Raw genomic sequence first — 27,598 nt, 5'->3', positions numbered from 1 at the left:
CAAAGAATATTTAACAGCTTTTAGTTGCGAAAAAATGGCTTATAGCATTTGGTAATTAAAATTCCATTCTATTTAGCATGAAACGAAAAACGAAATTCAACTGAATCGCGAGAGAAACTTGGAAAGCAAATCGAATATTTGGGTGAAAAACTCAAAGTAGAATATAGAAAGCAATTCAATTGTAATATATATTTAAATCAAGTTAAACTCAAATGAATAATTATAATACTATTTAATAGGATTAGACACTCGAAGGGTCATAAAATTGCTTTTGAAACTGAGTTTTATATGGCTAAAAGAACGAAATATGGAAAAATAGTTTAAAATTCCAGAATCGATTCAATAGTGAAATACGATAAACTTTTGCCTTGACTAAGCCCTTCAGGCTGTGCCAAAAATCTCTGTGCAGGGTCTCAAATTTTATATTGTATCAAAAATCTCATGAGAATTGTCTTAACGTTGACAGACAAAGGTAGTTAGTCTTCAGATCACGTACACGTTGACTGATCAACTTGACCTATGCAGTTAGTTTGAATGACTTTCGCTCTAGAGTGAAACTTTATGTTGTGCGGGTAAAGAACTTGTTGATTTTTAAAATTCGCCCGGCTAACTTTACATACCAAACACAAATGTTGGCAGAATATCTATCGGGCTGTTCATAAAAAGTTACCTGGCTGTGTGTACTAGGTGCCAACATCAACAGAGAGTGGGCCAGAAGATCCGCTTGGCCTGAACTCGCTTAAATTTGAACGACCTGTTTATACACGCTCGCCACCTGCAGCTGAGGCAGGTGGTGCAATTATGCGGGTGGTGTCACATATTTGGCGTGGATAAATGCGAATATGAAATGTGAATAGTTTGGCAAACACTCGAATGAAATTCTAGTAGTAAGCAGACGCCAAAACAAGCACACAAAGAGAACACACGCACACACACACGCACACACACACGCACACACACACGCACACACACACGCACACACACACGCACACCGTGAAGTGAACAAGCAGTATCGTATTGCATTTGCAGTCAGCTGGAAGCTTTTGCTTCACATTTTAATTAAACAATACGCATTCGCTCTTAATTACAACATTTGTCGTTTAATTGCGAGCAGAGGCGTGTAAGCGATATTGCGCATACGACGCGTTAAACCAACAGAAATAATATGAGGAAATTACAGGGCAGATAGGCACGTAGGCTCGCGGTGTCAAAGGGCGCAATGAGAAACCAAAATGTGTTAACGGCAAAAATGCTCAACGACTGCTGCAACTGTTGTTGTTGCACTTGCAACGACGTCAACGTCGACTGCGGCGTAAATATCTGGCATAATTGTTTTTACAAGCGCCAAGGGAATTTATGAGAACATTGTTGCCGAAAATCCATGCCACATTTGTGGACAACAGGAGAAGGGCCAGATGGAGATGGGGGTATGGTCTGCACACAGCTATTTTTGTTGTTGCTGCTACTGTTGCTGCTGCTGGTGTTGCTGCTACTCCTGCCTGCTGCCACTTGCCGCCTGCAGCTGCACTTAGCAGCTAAATCAAGTAAAGCATTTCCTGAGCTCCACATTGGCAATTTGCCGGCTACGAAATGGGAATGAGCCATAAATGTTGCCTATGGCTGTGTGCGAGTGTGTATGAGCGTACGTGTGTGTGTGTATAGACAATGATAATGGCTGCCAGAACTAGGCGAATAGAATCTATGTAGCACATTGAAAATACAAAAAAAAATGCCACGCAGCTGCGACAAAATGCAATAAATGACAGTCGAAAAGTTTCCGCCACTGCCGTGACATAAATTGAAAAGCTCCTTTATACCCTGTATCCATCTTGCCCAGCGGGCCAATAAACCGGGTCAATTGCTGTTGGACAAACAAACCTAAGCTGTAGCTAGGTCTAACTGACTTAGCATAAGTATATGTAGTAATACAAAATTATAAATTATCATAACAGATACTAGATTATGGTCTTTTCAATTTGATCGATAACTGTCGTTTTTGTAATAAAAAGAATTTGTGATTTAATTAAGTTCTCTATAGGAAGAGAATAAGTTGGTTATCCATTGTCGTGATTCAGTTAATTTGTCATGATCGCAATGTATTCATTGTTTAATAACGAAAAATTATAGAAATTAATAATAAATAAAATAAGAGACAAACAGCATATAGTTTGGTTATATTTAAGTTCCTTCTCTAATTTTTCACCATGAATTATACTCAAAATTAATGAATATTATAAAACAGTTTGTCAGCTGACATATATTATGTTTGTATGCTCCCAGTTTATATATATGTATAATCAGCCATAAACGAATGATTCAAACTATTTATCGATAAATGCAATAAATATCCAGATGCAGTCTCGATTTTAATGAATAGAATTTCATTTCGTTTACAAATAAACAAATTTGAAACTTTACAGGGCAACGCCCAAGTCAAGCAGTCGTGAGCAGAAGTTCGTTTTCAATATATGTACATAAAATACTCGCATGTACTTCTTACAACTTGACAACCTGAAGGAGAAGAAGAAGAAGAAGCAGCAGCAGCAGCAGCCACAACAAACGGCGGCGTAGATCCTTGCTGTTGGGCTACCTTCAGGCAGCTGTTGACAGTCTTAAAGCCCAGCTCTTAACTTTTGCTGTGTGTCCAAAAAGTTGCTCAACTTGTAACGACAGCAACAGCAGCAGCAGCGCCAACAACATCAACAACAACAACAAAAGCAGCAACAATAACCATCGCATAGAGTATCAAAAATATATATTCCTTAGCCTGGACTATTGCTTCCTTGATGTTTGTGTTTTAGAGTTTGTTGTTGTTTACGATCGATATATTTGAAAAGCTTACGAGTTAACGTGTGCTTGTGTGCGTGTGCGTGTGTCCGTGTGTGTGTGTGCTGAGCTCTCCAGACATGATTGTCGAGCAAGTTCCTCAGGCGGCAGCTGTCTGATTACACGTGAGCAGCGCTGCCAACGCAGCCAACGCAGCCAGCGCTAACGGCTAATGGATTTGGCATTAAGCTTGGCAGCTGCCATCCGCTTGACTGCCCAGCGCACTGTTCTCTGCCTCTCCCACCCGCACTCTCATTCTCCTGTCTCCCCCTCTCCCGCTCAATCAGCAAAATTTTGGCAAAATGCTCAACTTTTAGCATCGAATTTGCGCTGCTTAAGTTTCTAGTCCTAGGGGGCATAAATCAGGCTCTGGGCAAATTGTGAGCTTCGCATTGAGAAGACTTTAATGCCGGCTCGTAAATAATATTTAAACAATGCAGGCGCAAGATCTCCAGGCAAACTCTCCCAGCAGCAGCAGCAGCCAACGAATTTTTTTCCCCAGATTTCTATAACAATTTTATTGCCATTTTAGCCAGGTGGCGCGATTCGACACGCAGTTACCTGCCACCTGCCTGCCTCCTGCCGTGCGTTGCCTCCTTACGTTGCCTTTTTACGTGGTTACCTTTTTCATGACTCGCCTTAAAGCTCTGCTCTCGTATGCATAAGGTAGAATTACAAGCATGCCCTAAAGCATTGTTTTCATTTCAAATATTTTTTTTTTTTTTGTATATGTATTGCTACAAATTATTTAATTTTGCATATTTATATTTATTAAATTAGTTGGAAGCAGTTGCCGTCGTAGTTAAATTCTACTTTTTATTCTACTCCATTCACATTCCTCTGCTCATTTTTATTTGCCTTCTGCTCGTTTTGCATACTTCTGCATACTTCTGGGCGCAACAAATGGCCTACACAATTTTGTGAGTTGGGAAAATATGCAAAAGCTTTTCATTTGCCACTGCTGCAGCAAAATTTGCCGCAGAAAATTTGCCGAAGCGCAAACTAACTAAAAATAATGGAAATTCTAGAGCTGCTGCTGGAGCAGGAAACTAATCCGCTCGCGCTTGTTAGTTTATTGTTGCCCAAAATCCAGACAAATATACAAAAAAGCGCACCAACATATGTACACTCATACACACGCATTGAAATCTCAAATAACCCAAAGCTTAACCACACACACATGCACACACACACACACATGACCAAACAAAACAACGAAAATTCATAAAAATTCCGGAAACGTATACATGTGTTTGAGCCAGGTAGCGGGTAGTGGGTGGCTTTGTGGCTGTTTCTGCACACAAATACTAATCCAATTATTTGAAAAAAAAAAAAAAGTTAGGCATGAGTCAGCTTGGCATATACGCAATAAAGCCTCATACGCCGTAGAGAGACTATAGAACAGAGGCCATACAACTAAATACTTTATACGAGGCGATAAGCTAACGTTGAGTTGGGAAATTAGAGCGACTTTAGAGTAAGAGCGAGAGAGAGAAGGAGAGATGGTGCCAGTGAGAGAGATGTCTCTCAAAATTCTTTAGCCTCTAAAAAAACATTAACATTCTTCTTTACCATTTTCTTGGAAAACCAAGCAAATCAACAAAGTGAGAGAAATAAGAAGAGATAAGGCGACTGCAAGCGATATATAGGAAACGAGAAGCTGAGGCAGAAAGAAGTAGTCTGTCTATCTATGCTTTCTACTACTTTCATCTCGCACAGCTCCAACTGCTTTAATCCGCTCAGCCAACAACAGCAAGTTCACATGACTTTCATCTTTAATGCGTCCTTTCAAAATTAAATTTGATGGTTACATGAGAAAACTTAAGATTCGGCAAAGCCTAGTGGGCCAGGCGGTACTTGACAGCCCTCAGTATGGGGTACTTGTCGTTGGTGCAGAGGCCACGGAAGTCGTCCAAGGACAAGTCGTAGAGGGCCACTCCGCCCAAATTGTTGCTGCGCACATAGCCGGCCTTGTCGGCGGCGGTGTCGGGATCTTCGAAGCTCACCCAGATGCCATTGTCGCCCTTCTTGTCAGCAGCACGATAGGCGTACGAGCCGAAACGCTTGGCGGGATCTGTGACCCGGGTGAGCGGCGCATTGGCGCCCTTGGAGTAGGCGTTGTTCTGGTTGGGCAGCAGGGCGCAGGTCTCGGGCCAGCTGTAGATGCCGTGCTGCTGCGTGTGGGGGCCCACGGGCGCCTCGTCGACCACCTTGGAGACGGGCGGCAGGCCGGTGTCGCCCGAATCGTCAGTCATCTTCCAGGGCCGGCCATAGGTGGCCACGCCCACATTGATCTTGCTGGCCGGGCAACTGTGACGCAGCCAGAACTTGACCTGAGCATCCACGTTGAACTCGGGATTGCGTTCGCTCAGCTCGTAGATGGGCGCCGTGTAATCAGCCAGCTCTGGGTTGCGCTGCGGGGTGTAGAAGTCGAAGGCGGCGAGGTTCACAAAGTCCAAATAGTTGATAACAGCGGGCACATCAAAGAACACTACAGAAATTCAGAAGGCAAGGCGATTAGACTAGACTTTCTAGAAAGATCTCAGGTGAGGGATCTGAAGAACCTACGCGAGGAGTTTACGTTGGGCAACACGGTCGTTGAGAGCAGCAGATTGTCCGGACGGAAGGCGTTCTTCACGTCGCGCAGCAGCGCTGTAAACTGTTCCTTGTGCTCCTCGGAGCGCTCATCCACAATGAAGTCGCTGCTAAAGACCTTCTTGAAGCTCTTCCAGACGCTGCCCAGGCCGCTGTGCACCTTCTTGGGCTTGTTCTTGGGGAACTGCCAGGCAATGTCGACGCCATCGAAGCCGTAGGTCTTGACCAGCGCGTAGACGGTGTTCACGAACCGAGCGCGGCCTGTCGGACTCTCCAGCAGCTCCAAGTACTTGTTGGGCAGGTCCTTGGCATCGTCGCCGGTCTCAATGTCCTTGTCGCCGCCCACGCTAAGCAGGACCCGCAGGTTGGGATACTTGCGCTTCAAGCGTGTCACGGTGCGGTAGAGGCCCTTGCCCAGATCCAAGTCCAGCTGCTGGTTGAGACTCACCGCCTTATGCGAGTCTCGCTCAATGCCCGCGTAGCCGTAGATCAGATAATCGCAGAACTGTAAGGCGGGCTCCAGATCATCAATCACCAGTTTGCCCAGACCTGAATACAAAGCAAGGCAAAGCAAAACAAACTTTGTTATGCACTGCAAGAAATGAATGGGCTGTTTCTAACCTAAGTTCGTAGATCGAAACTGAATAGTTGTTGGGGAACTTTCGCGAAATGAAATATGATCTTAGCTTAGTTAAAGTAAACAGTTTCTGATTTATGATACTCTGTGCTAATATACACGTATAAAGTAAATAATTACTAACAATATTAACAATATAATGTATACTTTAAAAATTAAATATTAAATTTTTTCAGTCAAAATTTTTAAATCATTTTTATGTGCATAAATTTGTCTCAGTCACAATTTATAGCTCAATTTGTATTCGTCTCTTTCACAAGTGAGCCGCTTTTCGCTCAGTGTATTCGCGGGGATTTATTAAATTGTTGGCTCTGCTCGTTATCGCCTCACGAGAAAAACAAACAAATAAACCTAATTTCCAAAACTCGCTGATAAGCCGCACTTTGTTTCCAAGCTGCTCGACTTAACGCACAGATTTGATTTTGAGTTTCTGTTTCTGTTTCAGTTTCAGTTTCAGTCGCTGTTGCTTTATATATGTCTCATAGGTATTTATGGCCAATTATCAAGTGCCGCTCGGCCTGCGAGTGTCTCTAGGGATTACGTAAGCACTTTGTCTAGCCCTCGCTCACTCTGCTCCGTCTGCACTCACCTTCCTTCACAAAACTCGACGAGTCATAGTAGCAGACCAGGTGTCGCTGTGGTCCCACCTGCTGCTGTCCCACCTTGCCGGCCCGCACGCTGGCCAGGCACAGGCATAGGCAAAGGCCGAGCGCCAGAATTGCCAGAGTTCTCATCATGAATTCTCAAGAGCGGACTGTAACCGTGTAGAGTAGTGTTTGCTGCTTGGCTGCCGAATTGAAACTGAAACTTGTGCCGATCGGAGCGACGATCAAAGCTATGAAGGTTGAGATGCTGTTGTTGTCGTTGTCGCTGATGTTCGACTGAGTCAATATATAAAGCGGCTGCTCAGCTCGTTAAAGTAAATACAGTGAGCGCTTGCTTGAACGGAATCTGCATTTAATCTGTATTTACATATTTATAGCGTTTGATTTAGCATCTTAAATGAGCAAGCGCTCGCCTAACTAATTTATGTACACACTAAAGTTTTTAGTAAACTAAAGTTGAAGACTTGAACAAGAATTTCATAGTTGTGTTAGCATACATATTTATATTTGATCGTCAGTTAAGGCTAGCTGGAGAGGTCGCTTTGACTATGTGCGTATTCATGCGAAAACACTAATCTAATTATTTGGCAAAAATAACAAAAGCATATGCCACCGTGGCATTACATAGCGGAATGGAAACGCACATACGCCACGTTGGCCAGTCCCTAAACTAAACAGCGAAGCGAAGCACAAACAAAATGCAAACGCACAGAGAAAGAAACAGCGAGAGTGTGTGTGAGAGAGAGAGAGAGAGAGAGAGAGAGCTTAAACAAAGTAAAAGAGACAGAGAGACGACCAAGTAGCAGCACTTTGTGTTTATACGCCCAAAGTGCTGTTGATACGCCAAGCCGCCCATTCCACGAGTCTGCTCCATAGTGGAGAAGGGCCAGCGGGAAGGAAAGGTAAAGTTTACCTATAAAAATTGTTTTGGCTGTCGTCGTCTCTTATCCTTATGTGCATGTGTAATGGGCCTGTGTGGATAGGTAAATGGTTTCTAATACCCTACACACACACACACACACACACACATACACACACACTCACGCAGTGCACGTTTCATTTCATTTCTTGCGCTTTAGGTTTATGCTATTCTGATTGCCTATGCGTGCGTTTTGAGAGCCTTTTTCCATTTTTACTTTCACGTTTACGTTTACGTTGCTGTTATTGTTGTTGTTGTCATTTTTGTTGATGTTGTTGTTGTGAAATCGTGCATAACATGGAGCTAGAGCATTTTGCCTCGTTGCGTCGAGTGGCTTGTGAGCTTTGTAATACGCTGCGTATGCGAAATTTTCTGCCTTGCGCCCCAATGACAAATGTTGAGCAGTCAATTTACAAAGCATCCTGACTGAGAGTGTATTTCTGCTCTGTATCCGTGCGTGTGTGTGCCTGGCCTGCGTGTGTGTGCGAATGTGGAATGTGACTTGGGCGTGGCGCCGCTTTAATATTAAAGTCGATTACGCTTTTATGTCAAAGTCAATGGGATTCCGCATACATCAGCGCACAAGGCAGAACATCCAATGCCATCTGTAAGGCCAATAATTTGATTATTAAACTACGCACACTCAATCAAACTGAACGAAATGCTTTTATGTAAATTGTTTCTTACTTAACACTTTTCTGATTTCTTTTGCATTTCCTTGGCATTTATCGGAGCATTTATTGAAGCTGTTATGCCAATTGTTATTAGCCAACTTTTTGGCACCTTATCGCTCAGAGTGCTCTTTTAATTTTCTACGTTTCTTTTCCTCCCTTGTTCTGTTTACAGTTGCACGCAGTGCACACTGAAAACTTTTCCATCATTGCCAGCTGCCGAAGCTTGGGCAATAAATCTGAACTGAATTTGGAGCATGTTTTTTCAACACAATAGTTTTTATTCAAGCAATACATACATACATACACACATGTATATCTACATATATGTATGTATTTACTTTGGGTCTAAAATCCCATTTAAATGCTGATTTCTTTCTCTCCAGTTTCGCATTCAGTGCCGGGCCTAAGCCTAAAAGGATTTTGCTATCAGATAGCGTCGCTGCAGCAATTCTTTAAATACTTTTGGGCAGCGTATTTCTGGGTGTGACGGCTGGTGTTTGGAGAAATGTGTCTATAAATTCAGATGTAGACACAAATTCTCATACATCTGCAGTAATTGATTCCTTATTAATCACTTCTTATTTAAATTCAGATTTGCTTTTCATGCATGATTTCATAGATATTTGGGCTCCCGTTGTAGTATTTTATAGTTTTCGTTCTATTCTCTATTCTAATTTCTATTTGCAAATTTCATGCCTTGATGTGCAGCTTGACCTGTCGTACTTTACAGTTAAGTACTCCCAGCTGAAGCAGCTCAAATGGTATTCGGTGTGCCGCATGTTCAGCACTGAAAGTGTTTTACATAATCGCTTTTCGATCCACTTTCGCTCACTGTTTCTCTGTCTCTCTCTCTCTCTCTCTCTTTCTCTCTCTCTCGCTCTCTCTCTAGTTGTCTGTCTTCTGTCAGCTCTCGATTATGTTTCATATTTCATTCGGCTGGTCCATCAGTTTCATTTATTTACTCTTAGCGTTTGCCCTCTCTGATCTCTACATGGCCCCAGGCACATGTGATGGCTGTTTAGGTATGCATGGGCATGTCTACAATGTGTGTGGGTGTGAAAGAGAGAGAGAGAGAGGGCGAGATGGCTATAGTTTAAAGCTAGCTCTCTGCCCTTATCTCCTACGCCGGAAGGTAAAATAAAACTCACCCCAGAGTCAGTTGGCAGTTTCCGATGTATTTACATAAAATGTTTGTCGATTGTCGATTTCTGTGAAGGGAACCGACACTTCCTACGCTCCAATTTTTATTTTTGCTTGTTTATTATTTGCTTCTGTTGATTGTTGTTTGGTTTTTATTTGTGTGTCACACAGAAAATTTGCATCTGTGAATGAAATTTGCTTTTCCATTTGTTACACTCATCGCAGAGCATTTCGTTTGCTGTTTTTGTGTCTGGCAATTATCACCTATTTATGGCGTATCTCGTTTCATTCAGCGAAATTAAACGCGATTCGCGGGCGTGGCGCGCCGCGTGGGCGGCTAATTGAAATTGCGACTGGCTGGCACTCTAAGCATTTACATACATTCATAAATGCACAATGAATCTATGCTCCAGCCAGCGGAGCATATACTCAAAGAGAAACCAAGCAAGACGGTAGGGTACGACTAGGAGGTACCCGCACCGCTCTGCTACTAGAAGCTGTCAAGCTGACTTTCACATTTTGTTTATCAAGGTGGCAGGGCTGGGGGAGCTTAACTCTTATCTGTCCATACTTTATATCCGTTTACCAAATATATCGATAGATCTGAAGCTGCTTCAATTAAGAAATGTTAGGTAAACATAAATATTCTTGGCTTTCGCACTTTTAATGACTGTTCCGCTTGTTGCCCTAATAAGGAATAATTATCCCTTACATAGCTGCAGCTTCCTCTTGCCTGTTGTCTTAGCCAGCAGCCATTAGACCCTCTCGTTCAGCCATTTCCAATGAGTGTGCAATGGCCTAAACTGGCTAACGGCAATCGCAGCAGCTGAAATTGAATTCAGTTTGGAAATTGGAAAACCCAAAACATAACCCAATGCTGGCGGCAGAAGAACAAAGCCCCTAAAGCCTCCTTTGGCCAACAAATCCAAATTGCGCAGCTTTTAGCTTTAGAAGTTTTTTTCAACTGCCTTTTTTTGTCTTAATTAATACCAGGCCTGCTTTGGGTCTGGCGCAACAAACCCTTTTGGCTAACCTTCCTTTTTATTTTGATCTTGTGGGATTTTGTGTTTTTATTTTTATTTCGTAAATTAATTTGGCTCAAGTAGAGCGCAGCGGACAGTGTTATTACTTACACATTTCCTGGAAATTACATGCAGTTTAACTTTTAATTGAAATGTTGTAGCAAGCGGGCGGTGAGCAGGCCAAAAAACAAAAAACAAAAAAAGGAAATAACAAAAAATAGCTGCCGTGGCATAAAGCTTAGCCTTTTCCCTCTCAGCTATATCCCTCACTACATAAATATATTTATGTATATATATCCCCATATATATATGTATATATACGTCATGTATACATTTTCCGGGCTTTGTTTAATTAAACGTGCAACCAAACACTGAAAATCTGTGGCGATATTTTACACTCGCCTGAAAGTCTGCTGCACATTTGTTTGGAATGTGGCACAAGTGGCACCGAGTGTGGAGCACGGAGCTCGGAGCACGGAGCACGGTCCGCGTTGCCACCACGTTGCTAAGGGCTTTTGTGGCGCTTGTGGTGCGGCCCGTTAATAATGGCAAAATTATGTTATTCCAAATTATAAAATGGCCGCCAATTTAATGCGCTTAACCGGCACTTGACGCTGCCCCCAGTGAGAAGGTCACGTGATGCGATAGAATCGTGATAATACGATAGGCACGCATCGTTTATATTGTAGGTGAGATATTCTTGGGAATATGAAATGTTCTTAAATATTTATATACTCAACAGAAAACTTATTAATAATAATAAATATGAATTTTCTAAATTTTTTTTCACTTTAATAATTTCAAACAGGAATATATCATACTCTAGATTATAGTATTTACTTGCAAATTCAAATGTATAAATAAAATCTAAGACTTTAATTCTCAATTGAAGTTTACGTATAATTTACAATTTACAATACATGCAATATTGATTTGCATTTTCCACATTTATTCTGCAAAATATTTGTTTCTCCCATTTGTGCTCATTACACTATAAATGTGCGCTAAATATTTCGTTTCATTGCGCATTGCAATTAATTAGAGAAATGTTTTAATTAATAGTAATTATATGTAATATTAAATATAAATACATTTGCAATTGCTTCTCAAGATATTAGCTGAACAAAATATCATTTTAATATGCAGTATTAATATATTATATATTTAATCATTGTCAGGAATTATTTCCAAATGTAATTTAAATACGCAAACATAGCATATATGTATGAAGTGCCAGGCCCTAGATTCTAAATGGAATATCAATATTATTGAAGGCATCTGCAGTTCGGCCTGGCCGAAGGCCATTCGAAATTTGTGTAGGGCCTGTATGGCCAGCGAAAACTGGAGCTAGAGGCAGGGCTCAGTTCCTCATAACTTTGCATATTAAGCCATGCAGTGGAAGTACTCGAAAATATTGTAGCTCCCAGCAATTGTTGTTGGGCTCGTTGCTGCTGCTGCTGCTGTTATTATTACGGGTGCTGAAGTACCGAAAACCGCAGTAAATGGTGGTTGGCTGGTGGGCTGGTTGGCGGATTTGGTGGTTGGGCGGGCAGGCAGGTGGGGCGTACAATAACAAGATCACGCTGCAATCCCAATAACGCTCGCAAGTGTATTAATTTGCACCCAGGCAAAGAACCCGAAACGAGCCTGTGAACAGGCCTTCTCCCTTTGTGCATGTGCGATAGAGAAAGAGAGAGAGAGAGATAGAGAGAGGAGGAGTCGTATTTTCGTCGTTGCATGTTCGCATGAAAAGCGTGGCTAACGACCATTTTCGCTGCTGATGCTGATGCTGATGCTGGACGGCAGCTGGACGCAACAGTAGGCGCTGTGGGCGTGTCCAAGCCATTGCCCCAATGTGATTTGTGTGCTGGAACATTTTTTGCAGCTGCATCAACAGCAACAGCAGCAGCAGCAACATATGCAAATCACTCACTCAAGCGAGGAGAAGGGTAGACAAATACTAGCCCCCAAACACACACACACACAGACACAGACACACACATCAGACTGGCAGTGTTTTTTGGCTGTGTATGAAAGTCTGCTTACGTGGCGCATGATTTATTAAAAAGCGCTCGTAAAAATGCACAACACACTCGAAAAGAAGCAAAAGGGAGCTAGGAAAAAAAAGAGGCAAACATTTAAGTGTGGTATGCGTGACTATCAAATACCCGAACTACTTGCCACATGCCACATGCCACATGTACAATGAGGTCCGAGCAAAGCGAAACTATCCTGAATATTTAAATTTAATTTTTTCGCTCGAAGTACTTTTGCCAGAAGTTTGTGCTAAGGGATAAATGGGCAGATAAATGTACTGCGGTGCTTAAAGTTAGCCTGATGAAGTGAGAGGGAGAATAAGACAAATGGCCAGCTGGATATTTGCATAGATTGATATAGATCCATAGATATGTATATGGATCCAAGCACAAGGATGATTTTTGATGGATTGCCAAATTCGAATGCCAATCATAGTTCACTTCCTGGCATGCTACTTTCCCTATGCTATCTTAAGCATGCAGCAGCTCTCAAGAAACTTTTGTCTAGACCATTAGTATGCTGATCTGTGTATATTTCAACTCCAGTAAGCACATCTCTGGTCTGTCTGAAACTACGCCAAACATGATAGTGTATGTACATATATCACTAAAAGTGTGAGTGTGTGTGTGTGTGTGTGCTCAGCAAAAATGCATGAGAAAACGCTATGGAAATAAGCAACACCACCAGCAACAGCAGCAGCAGCAACAGCAGCAGCAACAGAAGCAACAACAGCAACAACAACAAAGGCAACAGCAACTACTAAAAGTAGATATGAAATTTTTAAAGTCTCGTTATTCTTTCTGCGTCGCATGCACTTCAAACAAACACATTTTGATGTTCAGCCTGAATGCCAGTGCCCGCCCAGCCCCGGCGACTGCTGCTCCAGCGACTGCTGCTTAGGCCAAGGGGGCATGGCCAGGGCGCCAAGTGGCCCCACTTTGCGAGCCCATCCATCAACTGCCAGCAGTTGGTTCATTTTTAAGCAATTTTCGCAACCGATATTTCGTGCATGGCAGACAACATTGTGGCGCTAACCCACAGCTCCATCTGCAGCCCCTTTATCGCCCCAGCAGCCATGACATGCAGATAGATGACTATATATACATATAGCTATAGCTTTGGCATTTTTGCATGGCAAAGCAGCTAAAAGTTGGCCAGCGCCTCTCTACTTCACCCACGACATTAGCCCCTGCATCATCATCATCATCATCACCATCAGCATTATCATCACCACCATCATCATCATCATCATCATCATCAGCATCAGCAACGTTAGCCTTCTTGTCAGTAAGTCTCCTGGCTACCAAAAAGTGGAGCAAATGTTTGAGTTGCCTGCACATCAACGCTTCAGCCTTCAGGTTGTCTTTATTAATTGGGCAGCAAATGCAAATTTCGAATAGGTCGGCCCCAACTGGATTCAAGCTTTGAGCCCTTGGATTCTTGTGCATTAGGCGAAGACTTATTTTTAAAGTAGCAGAGAATTGCAACTCAATCAATTAAATTGAATTGACTTCAACTAGAGTTTGGTAGTGGTTATAGATATGTGAATGCATAACTTTTAATATATGTATTTTCATATGTAAAATATGTCTACTATTATATTCATTTGGTTTTGTTTTTAGCTATACTGTTTACTATGATTATTTTGTTTTCATATATCCACATCAATTTTGTTTGCTAAAATTAAATGTGAAAAATATGAATTTACTATTTAAATGTATTTTATTTTCATTTCTAATATTGAATGTTTGAAAAATTTCACATCTATACGGATCAAGCGGTTAAATTTAATTGGAATTTCTCTATTAATGAAATTCGATAGTTTATTATTTTATAGCAGCGAAATAAATTTCTTTTTAGGATCATATTATTTAAAAATAAATATATTTACAAGATTAGGAAAATTGGATTTTCAGAACTATACATATTATAAAAAATTCCCAAAAATCTGCAGCTATATACAGCTGCGGTCATAAAATAATAATGCGGCTGAGCGCGAATTGTTGTGGTAAAGAAAATTATGACATTCACTATAAATATATAAATTAATATATTGATATATGTATCTGTATATACAATAATACATATTATATATTATTCTTAAAATTCACTTTCAATGATTTTAAAATAATATTGAGTTCATCAATGAGCTTGACTTGCATTTAGTGCTCAGACACAATACTATTTATAATATTATTTATAAATAGTATATATACACACACATATATACATATATGCTATATATATAATGTACTATGCATATTAGCCACAATCAAGGCATGCTTACAGTCTTGTAAGTTTCTCCAATTAGCAGAGGCTAATGCGGAATTAAAGTTAGGAAATTGGGCATCAGTTGAGCAAGTTCAGGCAAACTTGTAAAGTCCTCGTGTATTTCTGTAATGCCCCTTATCGATTCGGGCGAAACTTGCGTAATTAATGTGCTGCTTATGGCCTGGTTCAATGATGCTCACTTATCATCATGTGCGCCATAAACTAGTGATAGTCACGTACTTAAAGGCAGTTTCCGTAACTCTTCGCTGCGTTTGGTTGCCCACTCTGCCCCCTCTCCCCCCTCGCCCGTTCGCTTCGGCTATTCCCATCGTATGCAAATTGAGTGCGCGCTGCGCATAATCAAAAACTTCATTTTCAGCAATTTTGCAGAAGATGTGGCTGAGTGGGTCCAGAATTTACGAATTTTTAGACCGGCCCACAGATGGACGATGTTTCATGCACACGTGCGCAGAGGCGTCGCCTCGCTTCGCCCCTGTCTGCCCCCTCTCAGTGAATTGTAATTATATTACTTTAAACGTGAGCTCCAACTGCTGTTTTACTTAAACTTTGAATAACTGCGCGGCAAATTAAATAAGCGGCCAACTTGACACGACCCTGCTCATTTCCGGTCTGGGGAAGCTCGCTTCGCACTTCCGCCCTGCGGCACGTGATGTTGTCGCCATTTTTGACGACGTTATTTAGTATTTGCTGTCCGAGGCAGACGTCGGTCGAGAGCGTCTTGCTTTTAATTTTCATAAATTTTACTGCATGTACGCTCTATCTCTATTTCTCTCCCTCTCTCTCTCTCTCTTTCGATTGTCCGTCTCTGTTTGTGTCTTCAAGTTCTGTGTGTTTTGGCGTTTTGCACGTGCGCGCATTTTACTGCTTAATACGCAGCGTTGCACTTTACTTTTATTGCACTTTCAGGACGCGCTGCGTGTAAAAACGAACAAAGTTTTCCACGCGCTCGAATCTCTGCTGCGTTTTATGAGCTTAGCAGAGACGCCGCCCTAACGGGGGGCCTTACTAAACCCAATTTACTTTTACTTTAAAACTTCTTTAAAAATGCATAGGGAAAAGGGATAATAATCTTAAAAATTTCATTATATTCTGTCAAGTAATACAAAAGTTTCCTGCGAGACTGAGATGAAAAGGTAGAGCGCTGCTGCGGTTAGATATGTACCTTAGATCATGGCTGGTGCGAATGAAATGTTCTCCATATAGTCTATATACTTAAAAGGATACCAACTTGAAAATCTACTAGGAAATCTAAATAAAATAATTCTTTGATGAAAAGTGTTTTCCTTCTTTGTCACTAATACTATTACATAGATAACAGTTATTTGCACATCTTTTTGATTCCATTATTTGTTTTATAAGTCGCATTTTATAAAGCGCAAATCCTTTGCTACGGTTCCCTAATTAGGCAGACATTCCATTACATTGTGCGACTTAGCATATCGTATTTCATTCATCTAATTTGGCTGTGGATTGCTCGAAATCACATCGTAGACAACGCCCCCGTTTTCTGTTGTCCTGACTACGCCCCTGCCTCAGGCTGTATGGCAGACAGTCGGTATGCCGTTGCTTGGGCTGTGCTGCGCCGGGCTAGGGTTATGTTTGGGTGTGTGGGATGCCTCTGCTGCCTTCTCGACGGCTCCAACTCCAGCTCAAGCTTCAGCTGCTGCTGGCGAACGTTAAGCACTCGCTAACGGTCCACTGAACCGGTAATCAAAGCAAAATCACCAAAGCAGCGCTGAACTTTTTATGCTAATTTGATGCGTTTCATGTAACAGTCGCCTGCCGGTCAGCGATTGTGGGCGTTTCCATGTGTGTGTGTGTGGGTGTGTGTGTGTGTGGGGGTGTGCCACATTAAACATTTTAATAAGCTTTTTAAGAGCCCTGTCTTTAAGCGTAGCTAAGCGGGTTAAGCAGCAGCAGCACCACTTCAGCCGCCAGCCGAATTTGTTTCCCTTTCCATTTCCCTCCGCTTCCCAGCGGATCTTAAGTTCTACTTAAAACTTATACAACTGTTAACTTGCCTCTGAGCGCGGCGACTTTTTAGCGCTCGTGCGTCCCTACCTCATGCAAATGCGATGCAAAGGAGCATGAAAACTCTCAAGTAGGCGCCTGCCCCAATCGCCCGCCCGCTGAGCGACACTTTAAGCTGCAGAGATACAACTGTATGAGTGCGTGTGTGTTGTGTTAGCTGCAGTGGTGGTGGAGTGGTGGTGGGGGCGTGTCTAGGAGCACTTGTCAAAAGTCAACTTCACATTATGTCAAGCAGCATTTTTCCTTCCTGCGAGCTTTTCCTCACGTATTTTCCTTAACATTTATGTGGCTGCAGGCTGCTGCTGGCAGGCTTCGGCCCGCAGGCACTCTCTGCCCTTGCCGCGCCCCTACGGCACCCCAAAGAGAGGCGTGGCCTGCAAGCTATTTGCCTCCCCGCCTGCCCCTCCTTATGCTTTGCCGCATAATGCGAGGCTGACATTTACGATATTCCGGGGCATATTTTTTTGGCGCCTCCTGCTGCTTTTCGTGACTGTTTTATTTGATATTAATGTGGCTGTGGTTGTTGTTGTTGTGGTTGTTGTTGTTGTTGTTGGCAGCCCGCAGGTTAGCACATTATTTCCATAGCACTCATTGCGGCGCCTGTATATCACACACACACGCGCGACTGGGCCACTTCCTCGCTTTCGCCTGCTTAATTTGCGGTTGCCTACGGCGACGGATTCCGCAAGGATTTTCTAGTAAACCACTCGCTACTTTCCCCATTCTCAATGTCTCCCATCCCTATCTTCCCTCCCTATCTATCTCTTTCTACGCTGTCCGTTCTGCTCTTGACGAATGGCTTTGGCGGCCAAAGGACCCGTCATTTTTCAGCTAAAATTGTGTCACTGTGTGGCGTAATAAATGCCGCTAGATTTATTTGATATCTAAATAGGCTGTCGCTACGCACCGCATTGAAGCCATGTGAGAAATGTGCACCACTTAACATACCCAGCAGACAGCAGGGCCAACGGGTAGCCTTGAGTCTGGCTCGCCAGCGGCTTAAGATTTGCCACAAGAAATGATTGGGACATCTCAAAAGCCATTAATTCAATGGAGCATTAGCATTATGTGGGAACGTGAGAGCAGTAAACGAAATAATCGACATATCTGCAATTATGGGTTATAGAAATATAAAGTTTTTATATAGAAATTTGGAGATCCCACAATATTAAGGGGAAGAAGCAATATTCAGTTTTAGAAAAAAAAAAAATTATTGATTTATAGATGGGTACGTACGATTGAGTCACAATCTAATTGGCCTAAGTATTTTTCGTCATCTAAAGACATAAATTGCCTTCACAGGGTATCTATGTATAAATCACAACATCTTCGGCTTGCCTCTTTAGTGAAAGCTCTCTTCTGATTGTCTCTGCTAAGACTGAGGTCTTTGTTTGGGAAAATCTATACAAAAATTGATTGATTGTTTTATAAATCAAGTGAATCTTAACACAAGTGCTGAAAGGCAGTCTCGGGCCTTGGGCCTTGTGAATCCTTTGAGCCTTTGAGCCCGTGAGCCCTTGAGCCCTCGAGCCTTTGAGCCTGGCGGGCATCCACTTCTTGCAGCCGCAAACAAACTCATTTCATATGCCGCAAGCCGCTGGCTGCACTCTACATGATTTGTTTGTTGCTTCCACACACACACACATACACAGTCTCTCTCACACACACTCATGCCAGAAAAAAGTAGCCATATTTATCCGTTGTTGAATCATTTAAGCCGCATTATATGCGAACGTTGACGACGTATGGCAAAAGCGAAAAGTTATGCGACTTTGTTTACACAGCAAGAATAAAACGGCAACTGCAACTGGCAGCGCAACAGTAGCATGCCACATGCCACAGCGAGTGGCAGAGTGGCGGAGTGGCAGAGTGGCAGAGTGGCAGAGTGGCAGAGTGAGTGCCGCCGAGAGTGCAACTGCAATTTTCCTCATCTTTTTGGTGTTTATTTATTTATTCAGCGCTGAATTTTATTTCATTTCAGTTTATTTTCGCAAGAAACTTATTTTCGTTTTTACTTCAATTTCCTGTGCGCATGAAACAAAACCAAATGGCCAACAGCGAGCAACGTGAACGAATATCGAATACCCTGCAGCTGTACAGAAATTGATTTTACTTATAATTTATGCTGGAGTGAAGCGGCGTTAATATAGATATGATATAATCCAGATATTATATAATCCATCTTAAATTAGTATATCTGCTGCCCTGCATACCCTGTCTAGAGCAAACCCAATATACACAAAAAATGAGAGGATGTTGAGCACACATACATAAAAAAAAAGGAAAAGAAACGCAACTATAACAATAAAATCCTTTTACATACACATGCATACATAACACACACTCACACGCAGTGGAAGGCTGCGTTTTTGTTGTTGCTGCTGCTGCTGCTGCTTTTCACTTTTGCCATTTGTTCTGTCACTTCCGGCGGCAGCAACAAAAAAATATCTATACGTGTATACATATATATAAAATGGAAAACAACAACAAAATGGCCGTCCGCTTCCGCTGGTCTCTTATAGCCTCTCCCTCTTCCTCTTCCTCCCTCGACTGCTTATATTTGCCTACAGAACTGTTGTTTTTTGTTGTTATTTTACCCCTTTCTTTACCAACCCCGCTCTTCCTCTCTCCCGCTCTCTCTCTCTCTCACTCCCACTCTATTTCATTCATTGTTGTCTTGCGCCAGCAGCGTTTATTAAATGTCACACTGCGAATTTGCCAACGGCCGCCAAAGGCATAGCTTTAGCCAGCTCCAGCTCTCCTGGCAACTGCACTCTACCCTACCTCACCCTAGCTGCAGCTCGTCGCTTGCCTTGACTATCTGACATCCGTCTGGCATTCCGGCCTGGCCATGACGCGCCACACACACCCACACACACACACACACACACACATACACATATACACTCTCACACAATGGCACTTGTCGCGTTTGGAGATTTCACTCAGTATTTGCCTGATGTTTGCTTGTTTGTGCCTCGTGCTTCGTGCCTTGTGCCTTGTGCCTTGTGCCAGGCTTTTGTCTCTTGTTGCTGGTGCATTTTCTATTGTCGCTGCCTTTAAGTAACATATTTTTAGTTGCTTAACGATACGACACGCCCCACATCCGCACCCGCACCCGCACCCGCTGTAGGCCACGCCCATGCCCACGCAGCAGCCGAGGCACTGCTGACAACTCCCCAGGCAGTCAGTCGGTGACAATTTCATTTATTTTGCGCATCCCTCTGCCTTGGTCTCTCTAAAAGCAAAATCAAACTTCGTCGACTTTTTAGAATTTTGTTTACTTTGTCCACATGCCGCCTGCATGTGGAGTGCTCTCAGCTCAACCTTGAGTACAAATGAACTTGCTACACGCTAACAAAAGTAAATTCAACTGTTTGACTGGGCTTTAAGATATCTTTGCCACGCAGCATTTTGATTGATTAATTAATTATACTAAAGACATTACATTTTTAATTATCTAACTTTTTCAAAACAATCCAATGTGGTTAATAGTTGGGTTTACACTTAGAGCCTTTTGTATAAAGCCTGCTTATATTCAACTTTATGCATTGTTCATGCCTTGAATAAGCTTTAAGTTAGCTGGACTTTCGGCCTTACTGATTTTTTTCCTACAATCAGTGTATATCGTAAATATCTTTAGTAGAACCTTATACAAACTTTTTAATTCAGCTTTAAGCTGGATTAATCAGAACTTCATGAATGTTTGCCAAACTCAGAACTTCATAGTTTTATAACAAAAATTTTCTAGACTTTCCAGCTTTAGCTGGATCTTAAGGTATATAGTCAACATTGCTGAAGCTTAAACACTTAAACACTTAAATAAAAAACCTTCAAGCGATTCTTTTTAGGTAAGCTTTCACAAGCTGAAACCCTTTGCCATTTGCCGAAATAACAAAAGGAAAAAGTTTTCCAACTGAAATTGAATCTTTTCATAATTTGTTCACGCTTTATGTAGAATATATTTAAAAGTCAGCCTCTTGTCACGTTGCTCGATTTGCTTTGTAATTCGTTTGAATTTGTGTGTTGTTTGACAAGAAAGTTTCTCTTGTTGCTTTTGTTGATTTACATTTCCTTGATGCCAGCTGTCTGTCAGCTGAATATCGCATTACGCATACGCAGTGTTGCGTGTGATTTGCATCGCTCTGGGCTGCTGTCTGTTATGCATAATGAAATCGCTATAAAATTGTCCAAATAATTTGTTGAAAGAGGAATACAATCGCCATTAGCCCATGTTTATTAAAATTGTTTTCAGTCTTCATAAATTATTGACGTTTGCAATGTTTTTGTTTACCACTCGTTTGTGTGCGGCAAACGAAGAGAGAAAATTTGATATTTATTTTTAATTATTCGGCATGACCGACATGAAACTGCAAGCAGCTGTTGCTTGTTGCTGGTTGCTGGTTGCTTGTCGGTTGCTGCAAAACAAGCAAAAATTGTAATTAAATTGCAATGAAAACGAAATGCAATTCTCCAATTAAATGCAAAATGTGCCAAAAGATGTGCTGCAGCAGCGCAAGTGGTACGCCAGCTGGTCAGAGAATAGCACCAGCACCAGCAGGAGGAGCAGCAGTAAAAGCAAAGTAAATAGAAAGCACAAAATATTCAATTACAAGCAAAATTTGTGGAAATCCAAAACAAGAGAGTGCCGACAAAGAGATAGAGAAAGAGTCATGTAGCTGGTGCGAAACAACTTAGGGAAATATGTACGAAACAAAATGCAGCCTCGAGAGCTTTCAAGCTGTTGAAAGTATCGGAAAAACAGAATCCCACAGATGCTGCACAACGAAAGGGCTGCAAGTGCAGCTGGAGTTTGCTTAGGTGTTGGCCACTTGAGATGCCGAGCGAGCCAACGCTTCAGTCGCTCCGGCTTTCAGTTAAGGGAATTAAATGTGCTTATGCCAGTGCACTGGGCCAACAGACTTTTTAAATATTTGTTCATTAGTTTGGTCAGCAAATTGTTTGTACTGAAATGTTTGTTTCCTTTCCTCTCATTTATTTGCAGAGCACATCGGAGCCCGTCTACTCGCCGACCATGGCCGGAGGCCTGTTCTCGATAGACCGCAAGTTCTTCGAACGGCTGGGCACTTACGACTCGGGCTTTGATATCTGGGGCGGTGAGAATCTGGAGCTGTCCTTCAAGACCTGGATGTGCGGCGGCACTCTCGAAATTGTGCCCTGCTCCCACGTGGGCCACATATTCCGCAAGCGCTCCCCCTACAAGGTAAGTGTCCAGACCAGAACTCTCATTAACGCTACAACAACATGCGAAAGCAAACCATTTGAGAATTAAAAACTTATGCACACACAGCCAGCCACGCTGAGTGTGTGTGTGTATGTGAATATTGTTTGTTTGCTGTGTATGTGTGTGGGCTGTGTGCTCTCTGTAGTGTGTTGTGTGTGGCCCAAGGTCCGTGTTAGGTCAACAGTGGCCCAACAGTGGCTCCCTCTGTGCACATGTGGCACATGTGGCACATGCCAGCCGCAGCGAGTAGCTGTGCCAGCTGCAGGACATAAACACGGCAACCAGAACTTCGACAGGGACTGCAACCAGGAGCAAGGACATGCATGGGCTGGCCACTGCGGCCGCTGTGCCATAGTCTTTGCCTGCTGCCTCAATTATCAACGGTTTACGCTTGACAAAAGTTTGGCAACTGTTGTGTATGGCATGCATTAAGCTGCAACGAACTGTATAGATACCTGCCACACGCTGCTCGCTGCGCCCCACATGCCACATGCCACATGGCAGTCGCAATAGAGACGGCCAATAAGCTGCCGAAAATGACATCGAATTTGGGCGGTGGGCTGCAGCCTATTGAGCATCTCATAAAAGCAGCTAATGCTTGTGGGCAATTGGCCATTAGGGCTGGGGCGCACCATCATCTCGCCATGCTTTCGAACTTTGTGGGCAAAATTCCAATTGAACTTCAGCAATTTGACTGTATCGAAAGATGCGAAACGCAGCTCGAACTTTGACAGTTATGCATATGCTGGAGGCACACAGCGACAGTCAGATCCATTTACATTTTCTACAAAAATTCCCATCCAACTCCAGCAGTTTAACTGTATGCATGGATGGGAAACTAGCTGTCCAACTTCGTAGAGTTATTCATATGCTTTTGGCGTATATCGACAATCAAATCCATTTACATTTCGTAACTTTTTACAAGTTGTGTTTGAAAATTTATATAATGTACAAATCGATACAAATTATATTCACATTGAATTGCATGCATAGCATGCCACAAAACAAAATCACAAGCTATACATATAGATACCTATTAAGCTGTTTGAATGAATTTGGCATCCCAATGATTTAGCAACAATTTTTGTATGCTTTTTCAACGAATTTCATTCAAAATACTCAAATGCCATGGATTCCAATTTCGTTGTATTTCATTCAGAATAATACTGAGTCTAAGAGCACCAAAATGTTAGGTATAGGCTCGAATTATATAGACAATGCTCAACATTCAAGGAGCACATAAGCCGTGCCTTGTAGTGTAGATCCTCATCTTGGCAGTAGTTTTTTCCACTATTATCAAACATTGTTTTATCGATAGCGATCTCATATTCTAATACGAGTGGTACAGTTGTACAACATAATAATATAGCAATCGATCACTTTTTAACATAATCGATGTAGCTTAAATAGACAGTTGAATATTTTAGATTATAATCGGATTGATATGTAATATATTTTTTGAATGACTTCCTATATATTTACACTCATCGAATTAGTCTCGAATGTATTTATAAAAATCAATGATTTGTTAAAGAGTGCAATTATATTTGAAGCGAGTCTTTAAGTTGCCTCTGGCCCAAGCTACTTCATATAACCACAAGCCTCTCACAGAGTAGGCAAGGGCAACGCACACACTCAGACAGAGACTTTCTCACTCACACACGGACAATGCAGACAGTGAGCGCATAAACAAGAACAATACACAAGCACAATGGCAAACATAGGCCAGAAGGCAGACAATACGTAGAGGGAGAGGCAGAGACGGAGCGAAGCTGTGGTTGGCGAAGACAGATAACCACAGAGACGCACCGCAACAGCCAGCGGCAGCAGCAGCAGCAACAGCAGCAGCAACAACAGCAGGAGCGGTAGAAGTAGCAAGTGGACAACCAGCAGAAGCTGGTACACATGAGCGAAACGGGCTCATTCAGGTAATTAGGCTGCCTGGCACCGCCCAGCTCACCCACAAGAGGTATTGCGATAAGCTACAGATGCAGCTCCCGCTCCAAATTCAGATTTGACTCCATTGTATGAGAGCCGCTTGTTTGTTTGCCAAATATTTTCTGTGGCTTTTGGCGCCGTTCCCTGCGTTGTTGTTGTTGTTGTTGTTGTTGTTGTTGTTTCTGCTGTCGTTTGTCAGTTGCAGCCCAATTGTTGCTATGTAAATACCTCTGTCCTTATCTGCTCTCTCTCTGCATCTCTTTCGCTTTCAGTGGCGCACGGGCGTGAATGTGCTGAAAAAGAATTCGGTTCGTCTGGCTGAGGTCTGGATGGATGATTACGCCAAGTACTACTATCAGCGCATTGGCATGGATAAAGGCGACTTTGGTGACGTTAGCGAGCGCAAGAAGCTGCGGTAAGTAGAGAGAAAAACTCAACAAAGACCCCTAATAGATTGTACAGCCAATCGATGGTATCAGTGGAACTTTAAGCTAATGCTAGGTCAACAACAGTAAACGAAATTACAGTTAAATAGATGTAATGAGCGATAAATTAATTGTGAATTGAATGGAGATATATGTAGATATTGTGTAGGTAACAGTTAAGAGAGAAAATTAAGGACTGAAAAAATTGAGTTTCACTGACTCATTAAAGTCAAATTAAGCGTTCTTAGGTATAATTTCTGCAGGAATCGCACTTCATCATGAATATGAATGAATATAGAAAGTTATTAGATAGAATGAGATATAAATTAATTGTGAATTGAATGGGAAAGCCGCAATGCAGAGAATTTAAGTGATAAATAGGAGGAGATCTTGAATCTATTCTCTGTGAGTATTACTCCATAATATAAGTGAATAAGTTGAATAGATATATAAGTGACGAATAAGAGAATGAGAGAAAAATAAAGTAAAATAATTAATGCAATTGATTTATCAAAGACCAATTCAACAAAAAATTAAATGCATATATATTCTGTAGGACAAATTTGCTTAAAATAATATATAAATATTTAAATTTTAATGTTATCGATAATCAGTTTATATGTTTATGGGTTTTATAATTTATATTATTTTGTATGTTATTATCATATTTTATTTTATTTTTGTTTATTATTTAAATGTCATATTTTGTGCCTTAAAAACACTCTCACAAATGTATTGTTGTCATTGTTCAGGGTATCTCATAGTCACGTGACTTACTCATATATATATTCTATAACCACCAGTATAAAGTCCACATCAAAGTGCAAATTTAGTGTATAGAGTTAATAACAGTTTTAGAAGCTCAAAACGTATCTAGCGATAGCTGAATATACCCTTCATTTATATGGCTTACAACACTGTAATTAACTTCAATCTGCCCCTCTTTATCGACAGTGAGGATCTGCAGTGCAAGTCCTTCCAATGGTATTTGGAGAACGTATATCCGGAGCTCTTCATACCCGGCGATGCGGTGGCCAATGGCGAGGTAAGTTGCACAGTTTACGATTCGAGAAGGGAAACACGCGGCTATTGTTCAGCATGTGGCATGTGGAGAATGGCTGTATACCTGAGATATGGCCCCCAGACCTACCCCGTTCGTTCTTTCCGACTAACCCATTAATGTGCCAATTTTATGGATACACACATATACACAAACACATACGTATTATGTTTCCCCATTTCACAGATAAGGAACTTAGGTTATGGCGGTCGCACCTGCTTGGACTCGCCCTCGGGCAAGCGCTACCTGAAGAAGCCCGTCGGTCTGTATCCTTGCCATCGGCAAGGCGGCAATCAGGTTTGTTACCAACGCCAACGGCCACAGCGACAGCGAAAGCAACCGCAATAGCACAATGCAACAGAGCACTGCGACCGCCACAAACTCCGTTGAAGCGCAAAACCGTTAAGATACATCCATGTGTTATATATAAATAGTCCCCCCTCTCTGTTGAGCCCGTGTACAGATTGCTTAACTCGAATTCTTCCAGACAAAAACCTCTACTAATTTGACTAAAATGTATATTTATGGCACAAGGGTCGACACTTTCTAACATCTCGTTGCCAGATTGCAATAACGATAACGATAACCCAGCTGCTGTCCGTTTTCTAATATTGCTTGTCGGTCATCAAACAAGATTGTATCCGTCTCTCTATCTCTTTTACTCTCGGTATCTCCCTCGCACATATGACAAATCAACCTTCATTTGCAGATAAGAAGCATTAATACGAACATGTGCATCGATGCCCCAAAGACCGGGGACGAAGACCCTGTCGGTGTCTACGAGTGCCATGGCCAAGGAGGACATCAGGTATCCAATTCAACATCCATCATTGCCTCTCGCCCCCACCGTACATCGTTACGCATTATTGCTTGGGATCTATTACTCACCTATATATTTATATGTATATATATATATTTATATATGTATATACTATATGCTACTCTTGCATTGGTTTCGGCTGTATATCTAGAATATAAACTCTTCTGGTCTCGCTCTCTCTTTCTCTCTCGAGTGCTTTGTCCACCTTCTGCTTGTAGCTATATCCAGTAGTTAGACCTGCGCCTGCTTGATTAACCATTGGACTTTGCTAAACACCAAACTGATACCGGTATTTGTACATATATCTATTGACTTTAATGCCCAACGTTTAGATTACACACTGCTCTAATATGCTAAAGAGGCTCTCTGACTTTTATTGCTATAGTATTGGATCTAGATTCTCCTATTGGGAGATGAAACCAGTTAAGGAACACTTGTGAATTGACAAAGATTTATACACATATACTTTTTATCAAGTGAATCACGTATTCAGATACTTAAGACTTGTATTTATTACACATCAAAACCACAAGTTTTGTTCGTACAACTCAGTCAAGATTTAAAGCCAATCTAAAGTGCGGACGTGCGTTGTTAAACAAATTATTTTGCATTCTGTTCTTATTTTTGTTTTTATTTATTTAAAATATTTTTTTTTTTTTAATTTTTGTTTATAATTTATTTATATCTATAAAATATTTGCTTTGTGTTTTACATAACATTTTATTATAATTTTGGTTATTTTTTTTATTCCCATTTAACTAATATATAATTTTGTTTATATTATATATTTGAAAATATTTTAATATTTTGTTAGCACTTATATATTTATATATATTACTAATAATTTAAGTTTTTAATTTTTGGCTCTTGAACTCTCTTTATCTGAATGCCAAACTTAAATACTTTCTTAAAACTAAGGCTTACTGATTCTATTGTATATAAGAACTAAAAACAGTTTCAGAGTCTTCTTAGGGTTGATATTTAATTGTCTGTCTATATCCTATATATGTATGTATAATGCCCGTTTGAATTTTGAAAATGGTTCTCCCTAAAGTGTTCTACGATTCTGACCTTGATTGTGGGGCCTTGTCAAAATTCTGTTGATTTGTGAAGCAAAGTATCCCCCCAAAGTATCAACCTCCCCGTACTCGTCTAATGTACAACATATTTTTGACAGTCCTGCGGTTTTGAGCACTAATTTCACGGAGTTTGTGGTTCAAGCAAACGTTATTTTGTTTTGTTTTGTTTTGTTTTTCTTTTTGCCTCAACTTTCTCTTTAAGTTTTTGGCACTTAACGCATTCGCCTTTTAGCCGTAGCCAGAGCGAAAGTAT

General features: G+C 41.5%; 2 protein-coding genes across 4 annotated transcripts in view; one reads left to right on the top strand and one right to left on the bottom strand.

The window, feature by feature from the left end:
• Nucleotides 1-27,598, top strand: part of Pgant9 (polypeptide N-acetylgalactosaminyltransferase 9) — an 81,206-nt gene that overhangs the window by 49,060 nt on the left and 4,548 nt on the right. For 2 of the 3 annotated variants that reach the window (XM_030382998.2, XM_089262664.1), the window contains 4 exons: nucleotides 21,784-22,002; nucleotides 24,234-24,376; nucleotides 25,341-25,431; nucleotides 25,633-25,743. In XM_030382998.2, the coding sequence (XP_030238858.1) occupies nucleotides 21,784-22,002; nucleotides 24,234-24,376; nucleotides 25,341-25,431; nucleotides 25,633-25,743 (564 nt within the window). Of the gene's footprint in view, nucleotides 1-21,783; nucleotides 22,003-24,233; nucleotides 24,377-25,340; nucleotides 25,432-25,632; nucleotides 25,744-26,155; nucleotides 26,255-27,598 lie in introns of all 3 variants that reach the window. The other variant, XM_030382999.2, reaches the window with a different exon arrangement.
• Nucleotides 4,584-6,877, bottom strand: Idgf6 (Imaginal disc growth factor 6). The gene is made up of 3 exons (XM_018104302.3): nucleotides 6,648-6,877; nucleotides 5,395-5,970; nucleotides 4,584-5,317 (listed from the first exon to the last, which is right to left on the bottom strand). The coding sequence occupies exons 1-3, from the start codon at nucleotides 6,793-6,795 to the stop codon at nucleotides 4,665-4,667; spliced, it is 1,377 nt and encodes a 458-aa protein (XP_017959791.1). The 5' UTR covers nucleotides 6,796-6,877; the 3' UTR covers nucleotides 4,584-4,664.

This window comes from Drosophila navojoa, chromosome 5 (genome assembly GCF_054131105.1).
Source record: "Drosophila navojoa isolate 15081-1374.11 chromosome 5, UAZ_NAV_1.0, whole genome shotgun sequence".
Taxonomy (NCBI): Eukaryota; Metazoa; Arthropoda; class Insecta; order Diptera; family Drosophilidae; genus Drosophila; species Drosophila navojoa.
The sequence above is the reverse complement of the archived record's forward strand: the minus strand, read 5'-3'. Positions and strand labels throughout refer to the sequence as shown.

Excerpts from the sequence above, each read along its gene's own strand:
- Idgf6 (XM_018104302.3), bottom strand. The coding sequence starts at position 6,795 with ATGATGAGAACTCTGGCAATTCTGGCGCTCGGCCTTTGCCTATGCCTG. Across the intron at positions 5,971-6,647 it reads GTCGAGTTTTGTGAAGGAAG|GTCTGGGCAAACTGGTGATT; the intron begins GTGAGTGCAGAC and ends CTTTGTATTCAG. Across the intron at positions 5,318-5,394 it reads GCCCAACGTAAACTCCTCGC|TGTTCTTTGATGTGCCCGCT; the intron begins GTAGGTTCTTCA and ends GAATTTCTGTAG.